We start from the raw sequence: 17,734 nt of genomic DNA on the forward strand, positions 1-17,734 counted from the left end.
TGGTGCATGGAGCCTGCTTCTTCCTCTGCCTGTGTCTCTGCCTCTCTCTCTCTCTCTCTCTCTCTGTGGGTGACTATCATAAATAAATAAAAATTAAAAAAAAAAGAACACTTTGCAAATACAATGAAACTCAAAAGTTGGCATTAGAACCACCCTATTATGTGGCAGCTACCAAATTGTACTGGGCATGAGAAGGAATAATTATTAGACTATTATATCATGGCCCCTGAAAGTGAAAACAACACCCTACCCATGGGATGAAGCTGAGCTTTCAGAGAAAGAGATATCTCTACCTGGTACCAGCTTGCAATCCCTGGAACAAATAAAGCAGTAAAAACTGCTAGATGTATAGTTAATTCTCTCACAAGGCTTGAGATGGTGATACTCTTGAAAGTAGTTAAGAAATCCCTGGAGAGTTTGTTTTAATGCAGAGTCTCTGATCCTGGCTCCATAAATTTAGATTATTTGGATCTGAGCTGGAGCTCAGTACAAATACGCTTGTTTAGAATACTGAGTATTCTATACACACAGGGGAATACCACACCCAGGAATAGAGATTGAGAACATGAGCTCAAGGAGGGGGTAATATCACTTAGTAAATTACCCCAACATATATGTGCTCATTCAGAGAAATCAAAAATACTTCTTGGATCAAAGATCCACTTAATCAGTTAATCTAACCATGAAAAGAACATGAGAGAAAAATGTTGATGTTAGCCAGCAGCAGATAAGACCAAAATATCAGGTAACTGATACAGAGGTGAGCCTTGAATTATTCTGTGAAGCCAGTGACAATACAGAGCCATCAAGAAGTCAAGTAACCTAAAAATGCTGGGAAAAGGGTACCCGGGTGCTCAGTCTGTTAAGCACCTGCCTTCAGTTCAGGTCATGATCTCAGGGTCTGAGAGGATCCCCCCCACCCCGTCGGACTCCCTGCTCAGTGGGGAGCCTGCTTCTCCTCTCCTTCTGTCCCCTACCCGCCCCCCCCATTTGTGCTCTAAAATAAATAAAAAATCTTTTAAAAAAATTTGAGAGACAGAGCGTGCATGCACAAGCAGGGGGTGGGGTGGGGATGGGGTGGGGAGGAGCAGAGGGAGAAGCAGACACCCTGCTGAGCAAGGAGCCCTATGTGGGCCTTGATCCCAGGACACTGAGATCATGACCTGAGCCAAAGGCAGACAGTTGACCAACTGAGCCACTCAGGCACCCCAAATAAAATCTTTAAAAAAAAAAAAAAGAAAGAAAAAGCCAGCAAAAGTTAGTCATCCCTGATGAAAGAATCCCAGTGAACTGGGAGCCACTGGGACTAATCCTCCAGCCAGTACCTCACTTACCAAATGCAGCCACCATGAAAAGACAGTGCATAAAAATTACCAGACTAGATTGTATAACATCTGAGTGGTGTACGAATGTTTAAATCCATATGCTTTAATGAGCATTATTTGTATTAGGCTCATTTCCAAATTATAAGTAATTGTTTTTTGGCCTGTACCTTTACTTAGAAAAATTCTAGTTGATATAAATATACCAACCAAACATAAATAATGCTGACTTACCAAATATCAGTTATTTCCTTTGATTCTTAACTTACTACTTACAAAGCAGATTTTAAAAAATTCTTGATTCTGAGGTCCAAAGCATAATCAAATAGGTAAGTTGATATAGTGGGAGAGAACTACTTGACACGGCTTTGGTCTCTGAGATTCTTGAATTTGGGCAGGCATCAGAATCACCATTCTGATCTACTCAATGAGAATCTCTGGGGATTGGAGTCAATATGTATTTTAAAAAATTCCTGGGTGAGGGCACCTAGGTGGCTCAGTCAGTTAAACATCCGGCTCTTGATTTTGGCTCAGATCATGGTCTCAGCATTGTGAGACTGAGCTCCATGTCAGGCTTTATGCTGGGTGTGGTGTCTGCTTAAGATTCTCTTTCTCCCTCTCCCGCTGACCCTACCCCTCTCTAAAAATACATATATACATACATCCCTGGGTGATTCAAATGCAAAAAGTTGAAGACCACCAATAAGGAGGATTATTGTGACAGCAGGCTGGACTATAAAATCAGGTTTAAAAGCTTATCTGACTCTAGATAATAGGATTCTGGAACCCTAACAACTTACTAAATAACAGAACTAAATACACTAGGAAACCACAGACCAATACCTTTTAGGAGCACTGACATAAATTTTTAACAAAATACTTGCTGAATACAAGATTTAATATGAGTTATTCACTGTAACCAAACAGGATTTAGTCCAGGAATGCAAGGTTGTTTTAATACTAAAAAATGAATAAATATAATCACAGGCTAAAGGACAAAACCACATAATCATGTCAAGACATTCAGAAAAAGCATCAGCAAGATTCAATATTTATTCATGACAAAAACTCTCAAACTCAGAATAGAAGAATCAGATCTTAGAGTGAGAAAGTACTTCAGAATAAATGTAAGACAGTGCTCCCAGATTACTAACAATGTTTCAACAACCTTTAAAAATGGTTTCTTCCTATCCTAAAATTAATATAAAAACTGAAAAAATATATAAAATTTAAAAATAGAAGTTCATTAATATTAAAATGTCAGAGACATAAGGAGTAGATAACTTTTTTAATTGTCCCAGTTCTTTCAAGTTTGTTAGGGAGACCTCAATTCACAAAATTCATTATCTAGATTCTTAATAGTCTTTCAAAAGGCATCAAAAGGATTCCAAAGGACCATTTAGGTATTTATTCTATGGCCTTACATATTTCCCTATTTCTTGCATTCAGATGGCAGAGTAGAGAACCTGGTAGGCATACAATTACCTAGTAGAGAGCAGAATGATGAGATTATAGTAAAGACTGCCATCTCATTCTCCCTATTCCTAAAGATCTCCATATGCCACAGTCCCTCTACTTGCCACCCACACGCAGCCTCCCCACCTCAATTATCCCTCCATATAAGACCACAGCTGCCTAAAAGAGGAAGGAGACAAGTGATAGGGTCTTTATAGAACATACTCAACCCACACAAATAGCCTTAGCTTCTCCATGCATGTCCTTTCTCAAGGGCACTCATCAGTATGCTGTGACCTACCAGCAGATCTTATGGCCATGTTGTTTAAAGCTATGACTCTAGCTCTCAAGATCCTTCCCTAACTCCCATTGTGAACTTCATTTTCAACACTTCCTATGGAGGAACAGGGCCTTCCACTGCCACTCCTCCGTAATCCCAAGACTTCAGAAAACTGAAAATAAAAAGCAGCAGCTCTCCCTCCTCCAAATTTCAAAACCATCACCACTTCTGCCTTGGAGAACTGCTGTCAAGAAAAGAGACATTACATTGAGGAATGTCTCTGAGGAAACTCAGGAAAATATGAGGAAATACTGGTTAATCTTAATTAAGCAGCCTTGCTCATTTTTTGACTTATTGACATTGGTAACTGTGGTGCTTCTGTACCACAATGGTGGAAATGAGTAGTTGTGACAGAAACCATACAGCCCATAAAAACAAGAACAACAAACAAACATACATACATACAGCCCACAAAGTCTGAAATATTTACCATTTGGCCTTTAAAGGAAATGTTTGCTGACACCTGGTCTTGATAATCAGGAGAAAGGAATCACTTATGGTGTTACTGGGGGCTATTTCAAATTATGTACTAGAAGTTTCACATATGAATAAACGATGATAACTTGCCCAGCCTGAAACAGGGAGTCAATTTGTACCTCAGTTCCGATGAACGTAGGACGAATATACAGACTAGCAGATGTTGAATATGGGACCCATTCTTGATCCAATTTCACAAGCTGTTTAATACACTCTAAAAGCTCTTCTTTGTCAAATACCTGAAAGAACGGAAATCATAATGAATAGTGTTTTTCCTTCACTGTAGCAATAAGAAATGATCCTCATGAAAGCTTTAGACTGTTAAAAAACCAGTAATAATAAACAAATTTTTTCTGTGATTTTTTTTCTCTAAAATTATGGTGGGATGATGGATTATCTCCATAGAAGAAAGAAAATATTGGATCCCTACCTCTTACCACAGCAAATATCAACTATAGCTGGATTATACATTTAAATGTGATAAAACACTAAGACTTTTATAAAGTAAAAATTAAAAAAAAAAACTTTGGTCACCTTAAAGTAGAAAAGAGCTGTTGTTTTTTTTTTTTTTTTTTTTTTTTTTTAAGATTTATTTACTTGAGAGAGGGGGAGCTTGTGCGAGAGCATTGGGAAGGGGAAGTGTGAGAGGGAGAGAGGGTCCTTAAGCAGACTCTGCACTAAGAAGCAACAAATTGGGTGAAGTTACTTCCAACACATAACTAACCAAGGATCATTAACTGGAATATGTTAAGATAGTGAGAAAGACACAGATGATCCAACAGGAAAATGGGCAAAGGCAAAGAGCAATTTATTTCGAAGGAGAAAAAGGTTTTCATATACTAGATAAGTGACAGTTTGTAAAATAAGTCGCTTCTACTCACTTAACAGGGCAAAGAAATGTACTTTCAGAGATGTATGTCATGGGTTATCCAAAGTTGAAACGAGTCAGAAACACACATCCGAGTACAACTCATGACATCAAGAATTGGCTACTTAAATGAGAACTTACAACAGCAATCACAGCACATATAGAAATTGAGATCACCAATCATATAAGACACATCATCACCCTAAGTCATTGAAGATTTAGTGGAAATAGAACTTGACTAGGAATTAAGAAGACTTGCACCCAATTTCTCGCCCTGTTCCTTTACTCTGTGGAAGAAGTCATTTAAATTCTCAGGGCTTGAGTTTTCTTCTAGGTACAAAGGTGCTGCTACTAAGATGTTTAACACACTTTTTTTTTTTTTTTAGACATACCTTCTTGAGGCTTACATTAGTTAGTTATGACTAAACAGGGAAGGAATGTAAAACCACATCACACAGTTTATGGCAGAGCTGATGTCCAAAAGATGTTACTTCCCTTTCCTTCTGTCCCCACTTTAAAGTACTTCCTGGTAATTTGTCCGTAATGGCACAAGAGTGAAACTAGTCCAAAGAACTTACCTTCGTTTTCCTTCTGGTACTCTATTATGGCCTCGGAAGGAAGTGGGTGAAACATGGGTTACAAAAATAGGGAGGAAAAGGAAAAACCTGGCTAAAAAGGAATAGTTACTTGGGCTTCTTCAAATCACAGCTTTGGCTACGTTCCTGAAAGTTAGGCACACAGGATTTGTAAAAGAAGAAAAAGACTCCTTTGGTTCACAAAGGCAGACTGATCGTGTCTCAGGGAAGGGAAATAATCTAAGACACCTCCTACCTAGACGTGAACCTTAGGATCTAAATCTAACCCACCGTATAAAGAATTCTGCTCTTTAACAATGTTATAGACAGTAACCAACGGCATGAAAAACCATTTTGATGTCTTTTTATTAAATAAGCTGGGGGCAAAGTATCAAAATAATTAAATTACTGCAAACTTGCTAGTGTCCAAAGCAATTAGGCAAAATACTCCCAAAATATCTGCATGGCACACCATATTTTCCACTTCACATATTATAAATTTCATAGGGTCTTCAGATTTTACTTATTTTAGTTTGAGGTAGAGTTTTCTTCCTTATCCTATTATGTCCTATATACACATTAATCCTCCCCCTCACCCCACACACACCTAGACATTCATGAAGAAAGACTGTGGAATTGCCAAGTGGTATTGGTTACTTCCTTGTATTTTTACCTGATTACAAAGTAGATAAGAAGTAACTTAAATGTTCAGATGGTTTGTACTGAGTATTGATCTAACTACAGTTGACCCTTGAATTACGTGAGTTTGTACCACATGGGTCCATTTGCATGTGGATTTTTTTTAATATAGTGCAGTAGTATAACTGTATTTTCTCTTTGTGATTCTCTTATTAACACTTCCTTTACTCTAGCTTACTCTAAGAACCAAGTCTCTATAATACAAAATATGTGTTAATCAACTGTTTGTGTTTTGGTAAGGCTTCCAGCCAACAGTAGGCTCTTAGCTTAGTTTTTAGGGAATCAGAAGTTACAAACAGATTTTCAATTCCCTGGAGGTCAGCGCTCCTAAATCCTGCATTGTTCAACTGTATTCAGCAATGATCTGTTTTGTGGTAAATTCAGTGACCCATTACATCAAGAGAAACACAAAAGAAACTCCTAAACTTACATACCGGCAAAGTGGCTCTCAGAGCAGATCGGTGCATTCTATCCATGTTGAGGTCTGGACGAAACAGGCGAATTTTATTATCTACTCCTCGAAATGCCTTCAATCCTTCAAATAACTAAAGATAAAAAGAGAAATAAATCTCAGGGGATAACTAAATGAAAACAATCTCTGTGTTTAAAAGATTGACTTCTTATGGGCACCCATTATCTTCATCATGTCAAGCTGTTGCATAAACCAAAGATCGCTAAATCTAGAAAAGCCAACAGTTGACAGCCTGGGTCTTATAGCTGGCTAAAAAGAAGTTCTTTTAGTACCAAAATCTGATAGGAATTTAAAGTTATCCTTGACTTAGCAGGAGCCATATTGCTAAATGACACCTCAATGGAGGTGGGAAGAAAACCTCTCCAATCACACAATATGGGCTAACTGCCCAGATAGTGAAAATGGAAGCGAAGAATCCACGGCACCCTGCCCTAAATACCCATGCATTCTTTCATTTAATCTGGCTCATTCAAACTCTGGATAGTAGATAATCTAGATGTGACCAGGGCTGGTTTAGCCCCCAAATCACAGAAACTAAGCAGCTCAAGACCTTCCTATGTTAGAGGCATGCCACTTTTCTCAAAATGCCCCCTACCCCCATGACACAAACCACTGGGCATGGAGGTTAAAAGATTCTGAAGTAGCCACATACTGATATACACAAAGAGAAAAATCAATTTTAGTGAGAAATTTTAACACTGGCTCTCTATATATCTCCCAGAACAAACAGGCTGAAACTCAGTAAAGATATGGAAGATTTAAACAACAGGAACAACAAACTAACCTAGTGGACATACAGAACCCTGCACATAACACCTGCAGAATGCATGCTCTTTTCACATATTTTCTAACCATAAATAAGAAATCAGTATCAGTAACAGAACTACAAAGTGTCAACATTTTGGAAAAAAGGAAATTCATCATTAAATAGAGTATGAGTCAAGAAAATAATAGAAATTAGAAAATTTTTGAACTGAATAATAGGCCTTTAGAAGCTTATAGCCTTAAAACTCAGCTCACATGAGAAAAGAAATCAATCATGTAGCACAATTTCAAAGCACTACATTAGATTTAAGTGCAAAAATCTAACTTATTAAATGTATCCGGAGTAAAGCCTCTGTTAAAAGAGAAGGTTGTCAGATTGGACCCAGTAGAGAACATGTGAAACACACCTGAAACAAAAAGACATAGAAAGCGAAATGTCACACAAATTCTTTCTAATGTAAAGCTGTGAGGCTATATTATTAATACAAAACTAAATTTTAATTCAAGAAGCATTACTGGAGATTAAAGAAAGTAATTCATTGGGTTCCATTTACTTCACTTTAATTTTAAAATTGTATGCACCTCATGTAGGTTCAAATATATGTAAAAATTATATGATTATCTCATTAAGTAACACAGATGCAAAATTATACAAAAGGATAACACAACCTGACAAAGTTGGATTTATCTCAGGAGCAGAGGTTAACATTAGAAAAATCAATTAAAAAAAAAAATTAAAAAAAAAATAATAAAGAAAAAAAAGAAAAAAAAAAAAAGAAAAATCAATTAATGAGGTTCATTATGTTAACAGCTTAGATAATAAAAAAAAACTATATGATCTTCTCATTAGATATATAATAAACGCAACTAATGAAACTAAACATTCATTTGAGGTTTTTTTTTTTTTTAAGTTTCCCAGATAAAAGGAAACTTTGGTAAGTGATAAATATCTACAATGAACTTGCAGCAAACATTCGGCTTAATGATGAAATTTAAAGCTTTCCTTTTCAGAGTGGGGATATAATAAATTGCCTATGACTACTGTAATTCAATACTATACAAGTATAATAAGGCAAATACATCAAATCATTAGATAAAAAGCATTAGGTTGAAAAGAAAAAATAAAACTGTCATAGATGATGAAACATAGATAAGACTAAATATGTAGAAAACCCAGAAAAAACAACATACTGTTTTGAAATTATTTGTTTAGGCAAGGTAACCAAATGCAAAATTGTATTCTGATGTAACAGCAATAGAAAGTAAAGACACTATTTATGATAGAATTGAGAGAGGAACATTTGGGGACAGTGAGGGCCTAAAAGAAGACCCATAAGGACAATATAAAACTTTATCAAGTCATTAGAGACCTAACTAAATGCAGAAAGCAATCACATACCCATGGATCCAAAGACTCAATATCATAAAGGTGTTTATTCTCCCAAATTGATGTATATATTCAATGCAATACAAATGGAAATCACATCAGAGATTCTATTTTCCTTTAATAAACTAAATTACAAGTTAATTGGCATGATAAACCGAGTTTAAGAGTTATAAGGAAAAGCAAATGGCTGAGAACATGCAAAGCACGGTTGAAAGGCAAAATAATGGATGCCTGGGTAGCTCAATGGTTAAGCATCTGCCTTCAGCTCATGGCATGATCCCAGAGTCCCATGATCAAGTCCCACATCAGTCACCCTGCATGGAGCCTGCTTCTCCCTCTGCCTGTGTCTCTGCCTCTCTGTATCTCTCATGAATAAATAAAATCTTTAAGAAAGATAAAATAGGACTTGTTCCAGACAGACATCAAGACTTAATGATTTGGAAATTAAGACAGTGTGGTATTTGTGCAAATAGACAAGTAAAACAACAGAACAGAGATCCAGATAGACCATGCAATGGGAAATGGAGATCCAGAAGCAGATCCATATATATGTAATAGAAGTGGCATGGCATAGGAGAGGAAAAAGAACAGTCCTTAAAAAAAAAAAAAAAAAAAAAAAAACAAAGAAAGAAAACTTTGAGAAACAGTGCCTATGTGCACCTGCACGCATGCGCGCGCACGCACACATACGCTTGTGTGGGAGGAGTAAAGGGAGAGGGAGAAAAAAAAAATCCCAAACAGACTCTGCACTGAGCTCAGAGCCTGATGCAGGCCCCAATCTCATGACCCTGAGATCACCCACCTGAGCTGAAACCAAGAGTCAGTCACTTAACCGTCTACAACACCCAGCCCCGACCAAAGAACAGTCCTTTTAAATGGTGCTGGAACAACAGGGTATCCACTGGGAGAAAAAAAATCAAATTGGATTTCTACTTCATATAAAAATCACCTTCTAGGAGTAAAGGCCTCACTGTGAAAGACAAAAACCAATAAATATAGAAAGACACCTTTATGATCTCAGGGTATGAAAAAAATCTTTGTTCAAAGATCGTGTTTAAGATGCAAAACTACCAAATAAAAAGCAAAGACTGATAAATTCAACTTAAAATTTAAATGCATTTCTTATCATCAAAAAATTACAAAGAGTAAAAGAACAGAGTAAAAGAAGATACTTAAAATACTCAAAATATATAAAGCACTTCCAGAAAAAGATTTAAATAAGATATCCAATTGCCCAATAAATATATGAAAAGGTGTTCAACCTCTCAGAGTAAGTGGAAATTAATACCACAATAATCAGATGCCATTATACAAATGTAGCTAAAATCTTAAAATAATGACTATATTAGGAATTGACAAAGTTTTGGAACCATAAAAATATTTATTCATGGCTGCTGGGTATAAAAATTGGTAAAACCACTATGGAAAATAATTTCCTTTACCTTGTAAAATTGAAGATACGTATGATGACAAGCAGCACTATTCCTTGGTATATCCTTATAAACTATTTCTCAAATCTTTTGGTATCGGGAGGTTTTTAAATTTTTAAAAATTATGAAGGCCCCCAAAAGCTTTTATATGTGCAGTTATTCAATCAATAATTACCATATTAGAAATTAGAAGGGAGCCATTTAAATTCATTTAATAATGAACCATGATGTGTTAACATATTTTAATGAAAAATATCTGTATTTTCCAAAAGGATTATTGTTAAGTGCAGCAGTTTTTACTACTGCAAATCTTTAACGTGTGGCTTAATGAAAGACACTGGATTCTTATATCTGCTTTCGCATTCAATCTCTTGCGGTATATTGTTTTGAAGTCCAATAAGAAAACTCCAATCTCACAGAGATATGCAGTTGAGAGAGGGAGAAGTATTTCTGACAGCCTTTTCAGATAACTGTGGTTTCTTCTCTGCTACCACTTCAAAAATTGACAAGTGGTCACCTGAAGGTTAGATGCAATGTGGCATTTGAAACCCTATCATTGAAGTTTCATAGTGTTAATTTAGTAAAATCCAATAGTGTATCAGAGTTCAACTGGAGAAGCAAAACAGGAGATACATATATTATTACCAGATATTATTACCAGATTATAAGAAATTGGCTAATGTGATTTATTATAAGGAACTGGCTGAGCAAGTCTGAAATCTGGAAGACAGGCCAACAGGGAGAGAAGATGACAAGCAGGCTGGGAACCGCAGGCATGAGCTGCACCTCATTCACAAGGGGCAGTCAGAAAGGGAGACACAAAGTGAAAGAAAGCTAAGTCTAACTATGTGTGGAATCTCTTACCTCACAGAAATCCTAAGGTCAGGTTCACCCAGAAAAATTATCCTTTTAAGTCAGCTGATCAGAGAGACTTCAATCATATCTACAAAATTCTACACAGCACCAAGATCGGCATTTGATTGAATACCTAGAAGAAGGTTATGTGTATTCAATAAAATGGTCATGCCTCCCTCTGTCCTCCATCAGTCACAAGAGAGTGTCTTGTAGGTGTTCTAACTAGAAGGAGACTAAAAATTCAATTCTGGGGACTGCAGTTCAGACAGCCAAATTGACACAGCAGAAGCCATCACAGTCTGTCTTGCATTTTTTTTTTTTAAATTTTATTTATTCATGAGAAACACAGAGAGGCAGAGACACAGAGAGAGAAGCAGGCTTCTCACAGGGAGCCCAATGCAGGACTCGATCTCAGGACACTGGGATCATGACTGAAGCCGAAGACAGAGGCTCAACCTCTAAGCCACCCAGGCATCCCTGTCTTGCATTTTGAATGGGTCTTAACTCATGCATAAATTTGTAATGCCACACAATGATTATTTGGAAGACACTGGTTTAAGTTATGCAGATCTTCCAAAGGTTAATACTTTTTTATACAACTCTGTTAATATTACCACTAACATCATCAAAAAACTCTTTAATAGTGCAAAGGCTCAAGCTTGTGGTGGCAGATACAAATTTTCCAAAATTCTAATTTTTACTTGAAAGCTAGAATTTTATCAGTGGCAACAAATATAGTCCATTGTGTTGCTTGAAGTGGCAGGCTCTCACTTCATTTGCTTTCAAGAAAAACACCTGAAAATGCCCAAGTCTGAATAACCATAGTTCGTTCTTTCCAGTAAAATGGTTCTAGGTGAAAAAAGCAGCAGATTCAGTCCACAACACACAATTACTTTTCCTTGAGATAACTGTAGTAGTACTTAAGAGTATAGAAGTGCTTTAGGCAAAGCTGCCATCTCATTACACAGATTAAAATGACATTTACTCGAGTCAAAATTTAATAAAATTAATAATTATTGCCATTTCACCAAGAACATTCTTAAGTAAAGCTGACACTCCTTATACTATAACGCTTGGCCCTAAAGAATATGATAGCTAACTAGCAGAAGAAGCTGGTGTCAGAGCCTTACTGCAAACGTCAACACATAGTGAAAAAGAAAAACAAGGTCTTGGTATTAACGTGAAGTGTTTTAGCCTTGCCAACCTCTCGAAAGGAGGCCTAGGGGCACGTGAACCAAACTTTGAGAACTGCTTAAAGAAACTTATAAACAAGTTCACCAGCATACTATGTACAAGAATGTTCACAGAAAAAAAACTGCCCAAATGTCCATCAACAATAAACTGAATATATTCACATAACAGCATACAAGGAATACATCAATGCGGTCTCTACCACTCTTAGAACTAGGCAACTGGGGCCTCTTCCCTGAGCTCCACACTTTAGAGGGCCTCTCACCTCTGCCTTCCTCCAGCTGTGAACTTTCCTTGGGGCAAGTAGTCATCTGGACCTAGGTTCCTTTTTTAGACCAGGCTCCAAGTATCCACTTCCATAGAATTCCTGCCCAAATGGCCCTGATCCCATTTTCAGAGCCTGAATGACTCTTCTTAGGTTCATCCCACTGAAAACAGGTAGTATCACTGGTGTGCCTGACCAGCAGATGGCCAAGGGTCATCTGTTTACAGATGGTGTGAGCATCCACATGTGTGTGAGGCTCCTTGTGGTACAGGATGGAGCCAGGGCAGGAAGAGAGACAGTGGGTAGACCACGGCGTCTCTGTTTGCACTTTTGTCCCAGGCCCTACAGATGTTTGTGCTCGTTCTGGATGAATAGATCTTACACAATATTGAGCTCAAACAATAGGTGCACACACACACAATACAGTTCCATGTACAAAAAGTTTCAAAAAGAGGCAAAGCTATAGTGTTAGAGATATTTATAACCTAAAAAGAAAAGCATGGGGTGCCTGGGTGGCTCAGTCAGTTAAGCATCTGTCTTCAGCTTGGGTCATGATCCCAGGGTCCCGGGATCGAGCCCTGCATCAGGCTTCCTGCTCAGCAGGGAGCCCCTCTGCCATTCCCCCTGCTTCTGCTGTCAAATAAATAAAATCTTTTTTAAAAAATTGAAAAAGAAAATCAAAGAAAGATTATCACAAAAGTAAAGGCAATGGTTGCCAGTAAATACAGGATTTAGGATGTGGAAGGAACACATGAAACCTTCTGGGATGTTCAAGTGTACTATTTCTATATCTAGATGGTAGCTCTACGAGCACTCATTTGTAAGTATTCATTAAATAATAGTATATATGTTATCCATTTTTATCAAATTATGTTTTATTTGAGTATTTCAACTGGAAAATTAACTATTATCAAGTTTCATATTTTATCCAAGTTCCCTACTCATGGTTCATTTTTCACTATTTGAAATCTTCGCATCTATTAAAAAATATTTTCATAATTAATAAAAACAACATGTAGTTGCAGATTTTGAAATAAAGCATTCTAAAATCAATAGAGCTGATGAGTGGAGGAGAACAGATTTTAAGAAGACTGCTCATGGGGCAGCCCGGGTGGCTCAGCGGTTTAGCGCCGCCTTCAGCCCAGGGTGTGATCCTGGAGTTCCGGGATTAAGTCCCATGTCAGGCTCCCTGCATGGAGCCTGGTTCTCCCTCTGCCTGTGTCTCTGCCTCTCTGTGTCTCTCATGAATAAATAAATATTTTTAAAAAAAGATTGCTCATATACTCACTTTGGGATTTAAAAAATACAGTTACAATTGTTACTGAACTTAAACTCAGGTTGGCATCCAATAAAGTAGCATCCATAAGTGGGTCAGTATAAGAGAAACAGTCATAGGTTTGAAAAAGCCTGAAACATGAGCGTTTTGAATACATTTGGGAAGAAGATTTTTGTAATAAAGTATCTGCCTATTAGTGGGGGGTTAAAAGATTTTCTAAAAATTGCTGAGGGGCACCTGGGGGCCTCAATCGGTTAAACATCTGCCTTTGGCTCAGGTTGTGATCCCAGGGTCCTGGGATCGAGTCCCACATCAGGCCCCCAACCCAGCAGAGAGCCTGCTTCTCCCTCTGCCTCTGCAGCTCCCCCTGCTTGTGCTCTGTCAAATAAACAAATAAAATTTTAAAAAAAAATTGAGGGTCATGGCTAGTTTGCTTGTCATCCAATCCTGAGCACACTGCACAGTTCCAGGGAACCAAGCAGGCACTCGACATCCCTTGAACAAGTAAGTAAATAGGAAATTGAAAGAATATGCCTCAGAAAATTCCAGGATTCATTTTCTCTGCATAAGGCAATCACACTTCCTAAATTCCTATGTCAATATCCTAATATTTTGCCTGCTAAACCTAAGAGCCCATCTGATAAAAAAGCAAATTAAATGCATTCCTCTACCTTCCCATTTATCACTGATACATATCACAAGACTATATTTCCAACAACAGTCACACAATATTTTCAGTCCTTCATGCTCATCTATAACCTTGACATTCCTTGTCAAGAAGGGGTATCTCCTTTCTTTGAACTTGAGTGGGGCTTTGTGATGGCCATGATAATAGTTATGGTAGGAGTCATGCTGTGTGATTTGGGGGTTAGGATGTTAAAAGAAGTAGAGCTTCCAACAGGGTTCAGTCTCTTGAGATACAAAGCTGAGAAGCCGAGGCACCAATTACCAAGTCTGACTATGCTGAAGCCATCATACTTGAGAGACCACATGGAGAAAGACAGCCTCTGGCAGAGCCTTGGCTTTTCAGCACCCACCCTTTTGAGTCTCCCCACCCAGGCACCAGACAAGAGTCAGGAAGTCTTTGAGCTAACTCCAACCCCAGTCACTATCTGACAGAAACTGCTGGAGAGACCCCAAGCATGAACCACTTATGCCATCCGAGTCAACCCTCAGAATCATGAAAGATAAAAAAAAAAAAAAAAATGATGGTGATTGTTTTAAGCTATAATCTGTTATATTGCAATTGACAACTAATGTCATACACAATCCACTTCTTCATGCGAAACACTTTTTGTATCTATATTGTAAGTGGAGACTAATATAGAAAAGCTTTCAATTTTTATTTAACAAAGGCTAATAGTAATTTAAAATTTTTTTAAACTATCCTGGGCACAAAAATCTGAATTGACAAAATTAGGCAAATTAGCATTCTCAACTCATCTAAATAGATTTCCAACAAGTTTTTCAAAAACCAAGGTCATCAAAATCATTTTTAGCTTTGGGACACCCGGGTAGCTCAGTGGTTGAGTTTCTGCCTTTGGCTCAGGTTGTCATCCTGGAGTCCTGGGATTGAGTCGTGCATCAGGCTCCCCACCCGATGAGCCTGCTTCTCCCTCTGCCTATGTCTCTGCCTCTCTGTGTCTCTAATGAATAAATAAAATCTTTAAAAAAAATCATTTTTAGCTTCAAAAATCACATTAATCCTTTCTCATGTACTTGCCATAAGCTACCAGTTCTCAAAGTGTGGTCCCTGGAACAGCAGCATTAACATGCCCTGGAAATTCAGTGGAAATCAGAAGCTCTGAGGATAGGACATGTGCTAAGCTTGAGACCACTGCCCTAAAATTTGCCATATTTCCTTTCTCAAATTTTTTTAAGATTTATTCATGAGAGACACACAGAGAGAGAGAAAGGCAGAGACACAGGCAGAGAGAGAAGCAGGCTCCATGCAGGAAGCCCAATGTGGGACGCGATCCCAAGACTCCAGGATCTGGCCCTGGGCTGAAGGCAGCAGCGTTAAACTGCTGAGCCACCCAGGCTGCCCCTCAAATTTTTAAGTGCTTCCTTTATTTCATTTTAGTGTACCCTATGACACAGGCAAGGATGGCTACTACTGAGGCGTGAAGCAAATAATCAAAGAACTCATCCAAGTAGATAGAACTGGGAATGGAAACTAAAGACTCAACATCCAGTGAATACACGTGGGCACTGAATAGGTTTCCAAATTCTTCAAATTTATAATTTTAAACAAATTAATTGGACAGGACTCCTCATAATTTTAGTGTATATGTTTAAGAGTGATGTCACAGGGATGGGAGGACCTCCCTTAATACTGCGTAATCTTGGCCAAGAAACTTCACTCTTCTGAACCTGCTTTTACAGATGATAAGGCTGCTTTAAGGGTTAACAGTCATAGCTAACAACTGGGTTCTCATTATGCACCCGGCATGGCCATATATGCTTACACAAATTACCTTATCCTTATAATAGCACTATGAGGTAAGTATTACCACTACCTCAATTTTATAGGTAAAGAAATTGGAAGCATAAAGTGATTTTAAATAAGCTTCCCAAGTCAGAGAGCACCTTATGGAGTAACAGAGACTGAATCTGAGCCAGAAAGTCTGACTATAGAACCTGACTACTTAAAGAGGTTTTCTCACTTAAATTAAATGAAATGACCCATATGAGGTGCAGGGTACATTGCCAGAATTTAATAAACACAGGTAATTTTATTGTTACTGTTATGAATATCTACTATTTTTATTTTTACTCGCTTAAAAGGTAGGCCACTGCTTATTTCCAATTTCCAATATCCTGGGAAAAATGTCCAACACATTAAAAATGAGTAAAATAGAATGTGGGTCAAGGGAATGAGGAGTATACAGAGGATCTAACTGTGTATCCTGACAAGGACTAGAGAAAGCATTCTCTACATATTTAGTATTTTATGCTTATGATTATTCCATTCATGCCTGAAGGATGACATTTAATTACACATCTCAACACGTATACCTACAAGTTAATGCTGGTCATAAAAATATGAAGTAAGCATTAACATTTAACTATAATACTGTACTCAATGGCACCTTCTCAGTCATTAGAAAATCTGAGAAATGACTTAGTAAAATATTAACAGTACTGAATTTTTGATTGCTAATGTTCTTACGTACTGTCCTCACATTTGCTGTAAATGATTATTTTATTGACATTATGGAAAGTTCAAGATTATCTGAAAGATTAGTTTGCAAGACTTACCTTCAATCCAACGGTCTGTGGAGAAAGTTTTAAAGACATTTATGATTTCCTCAAGTAAATGTGATAAAGCCCATACTACTCCAAAGCTATTTTAGTGGGAAGAGCTACTTCATACTCACAGTGAAGATCTAGTACATCACCATCATTGATTCTCATGTACTTACTTCCACAGCATAGTGGAGAGCTGATGAGCCAGGGTGCAATGACAGGTTTTGAAGAGGCTTGATACATGGTTTATCCCATCCAAACTCTGAGGACCACTCCACTGTCAGCATGTGATCCGTGAAAACAGTTCCAAAAACCAGAGCATTGGGGTCTGGTTTTTCCTTTAAAATGGTGGCTGGTGTGATTATTAGATCTTTAGCCTGGGGAAGAGAAATCAGCACCATTAAAGGAAAGTTACTGAACATCTACCAGCTGGATGATAGACGGTGAAAATACAAAATTTAGGTCACCAGCCACAGAAAAGTGAAATCATTTGATTTTTAAATGGTGGCACTAACTCAGAAATTTAACATCTGTGAGCCAAACGATCACATCGGCATTCAAAATTTGGCTTGTTGACTGTACACTGCCTAATAAATATCAGAACTAAATTCAGTGATATTTAGAAAGAGGGACAAAATAGCAGATGGAGTAAAATGATGGAAAAAAGAGCATGCCTTCTTCACTCTCACCACAGGACTCATTTTGAGCACTCAGGCAAGAGGTAAAGGATGTCTTCTAGAACAAAGACAGCAACACTTAAATGATATGTTAAACTAAAAGTCATTAAGAACTGAATCTCTTGGGGATCCCTGGATGGCTCAGCGGTTTAGCGCCTGCCTTCTGCCCAGGGTGTGTCCTGGAGTCCTGGGATCAAGTCCCACATCAGGCTACCTGTATGGAGCCTACTTCTCTCTCTGCCTATGTCTCTGCCTCTCTCTCTCTGTCTCTCATGAATAAATAAATAAAATCTTTAAAAAAAAAAAAAAAGAACTGAATCTCTTGGCGATGGTTGTACTCCAACTCCCTCAAAGAATTCTTGGCATAAGACTTCAAAACCCCCTGGGTGCATTACAGAAGGAGCAGAATGAAACAAATGTTTTCCTCTTTG

At 37.8% G+C, this 17,734-nt stretch overlaps 1 protein-coding gene across 3 annotated transcripts in view; it reads right to left on the reverse strand.

Annotated features, from left to right (window-relative positions):
- The window catches only part of BCAT1 (branched chain amino acid transaminase 1), a 102,971-nt gene that overhangs the window by 44,062 nt on the left and 41,175 nt on the right, over positions 1 to 17,734 (reverse strand). For all 3 annotated transcript variants that reach the window (XM_041736841.1, XM_041736842.1, XM_041736843.1), the window contains exons 3-5: positions 16,803 to 17,003; positions 6,171 to 6,281; positions 3,714 to 3,833 (exon numbers count right to left, since the gene is read on the reverse strand). In XM_041736841.1, coding sequence (XP_041592775.1) covers positions 3,714 to 3,833; positions 6,171 to 6,281; positions 16,803 to 17,003 — 432 coding nt within the window. The remainder of the gene's footprint in view (positions 1 to 3,713; positions 3,834 to 6,170; positions 6,282 to 16,802; positions 17,004 to 17,734) is intronic.

Source organism: Vulpes lagopus, chromosome 21, assembly GCF_018345385.1.
Source record: "Vulpes lagopus strain Blue_001 chromosome 21, ASM1834538v1, whole genome shotgun sequence".
Taxonomy (NCBI): Eukaryota; Metazoa; Chordata; class Mammalia; order Carnivora; family Canidae; genus Vulpes; species Vulpes lagopus.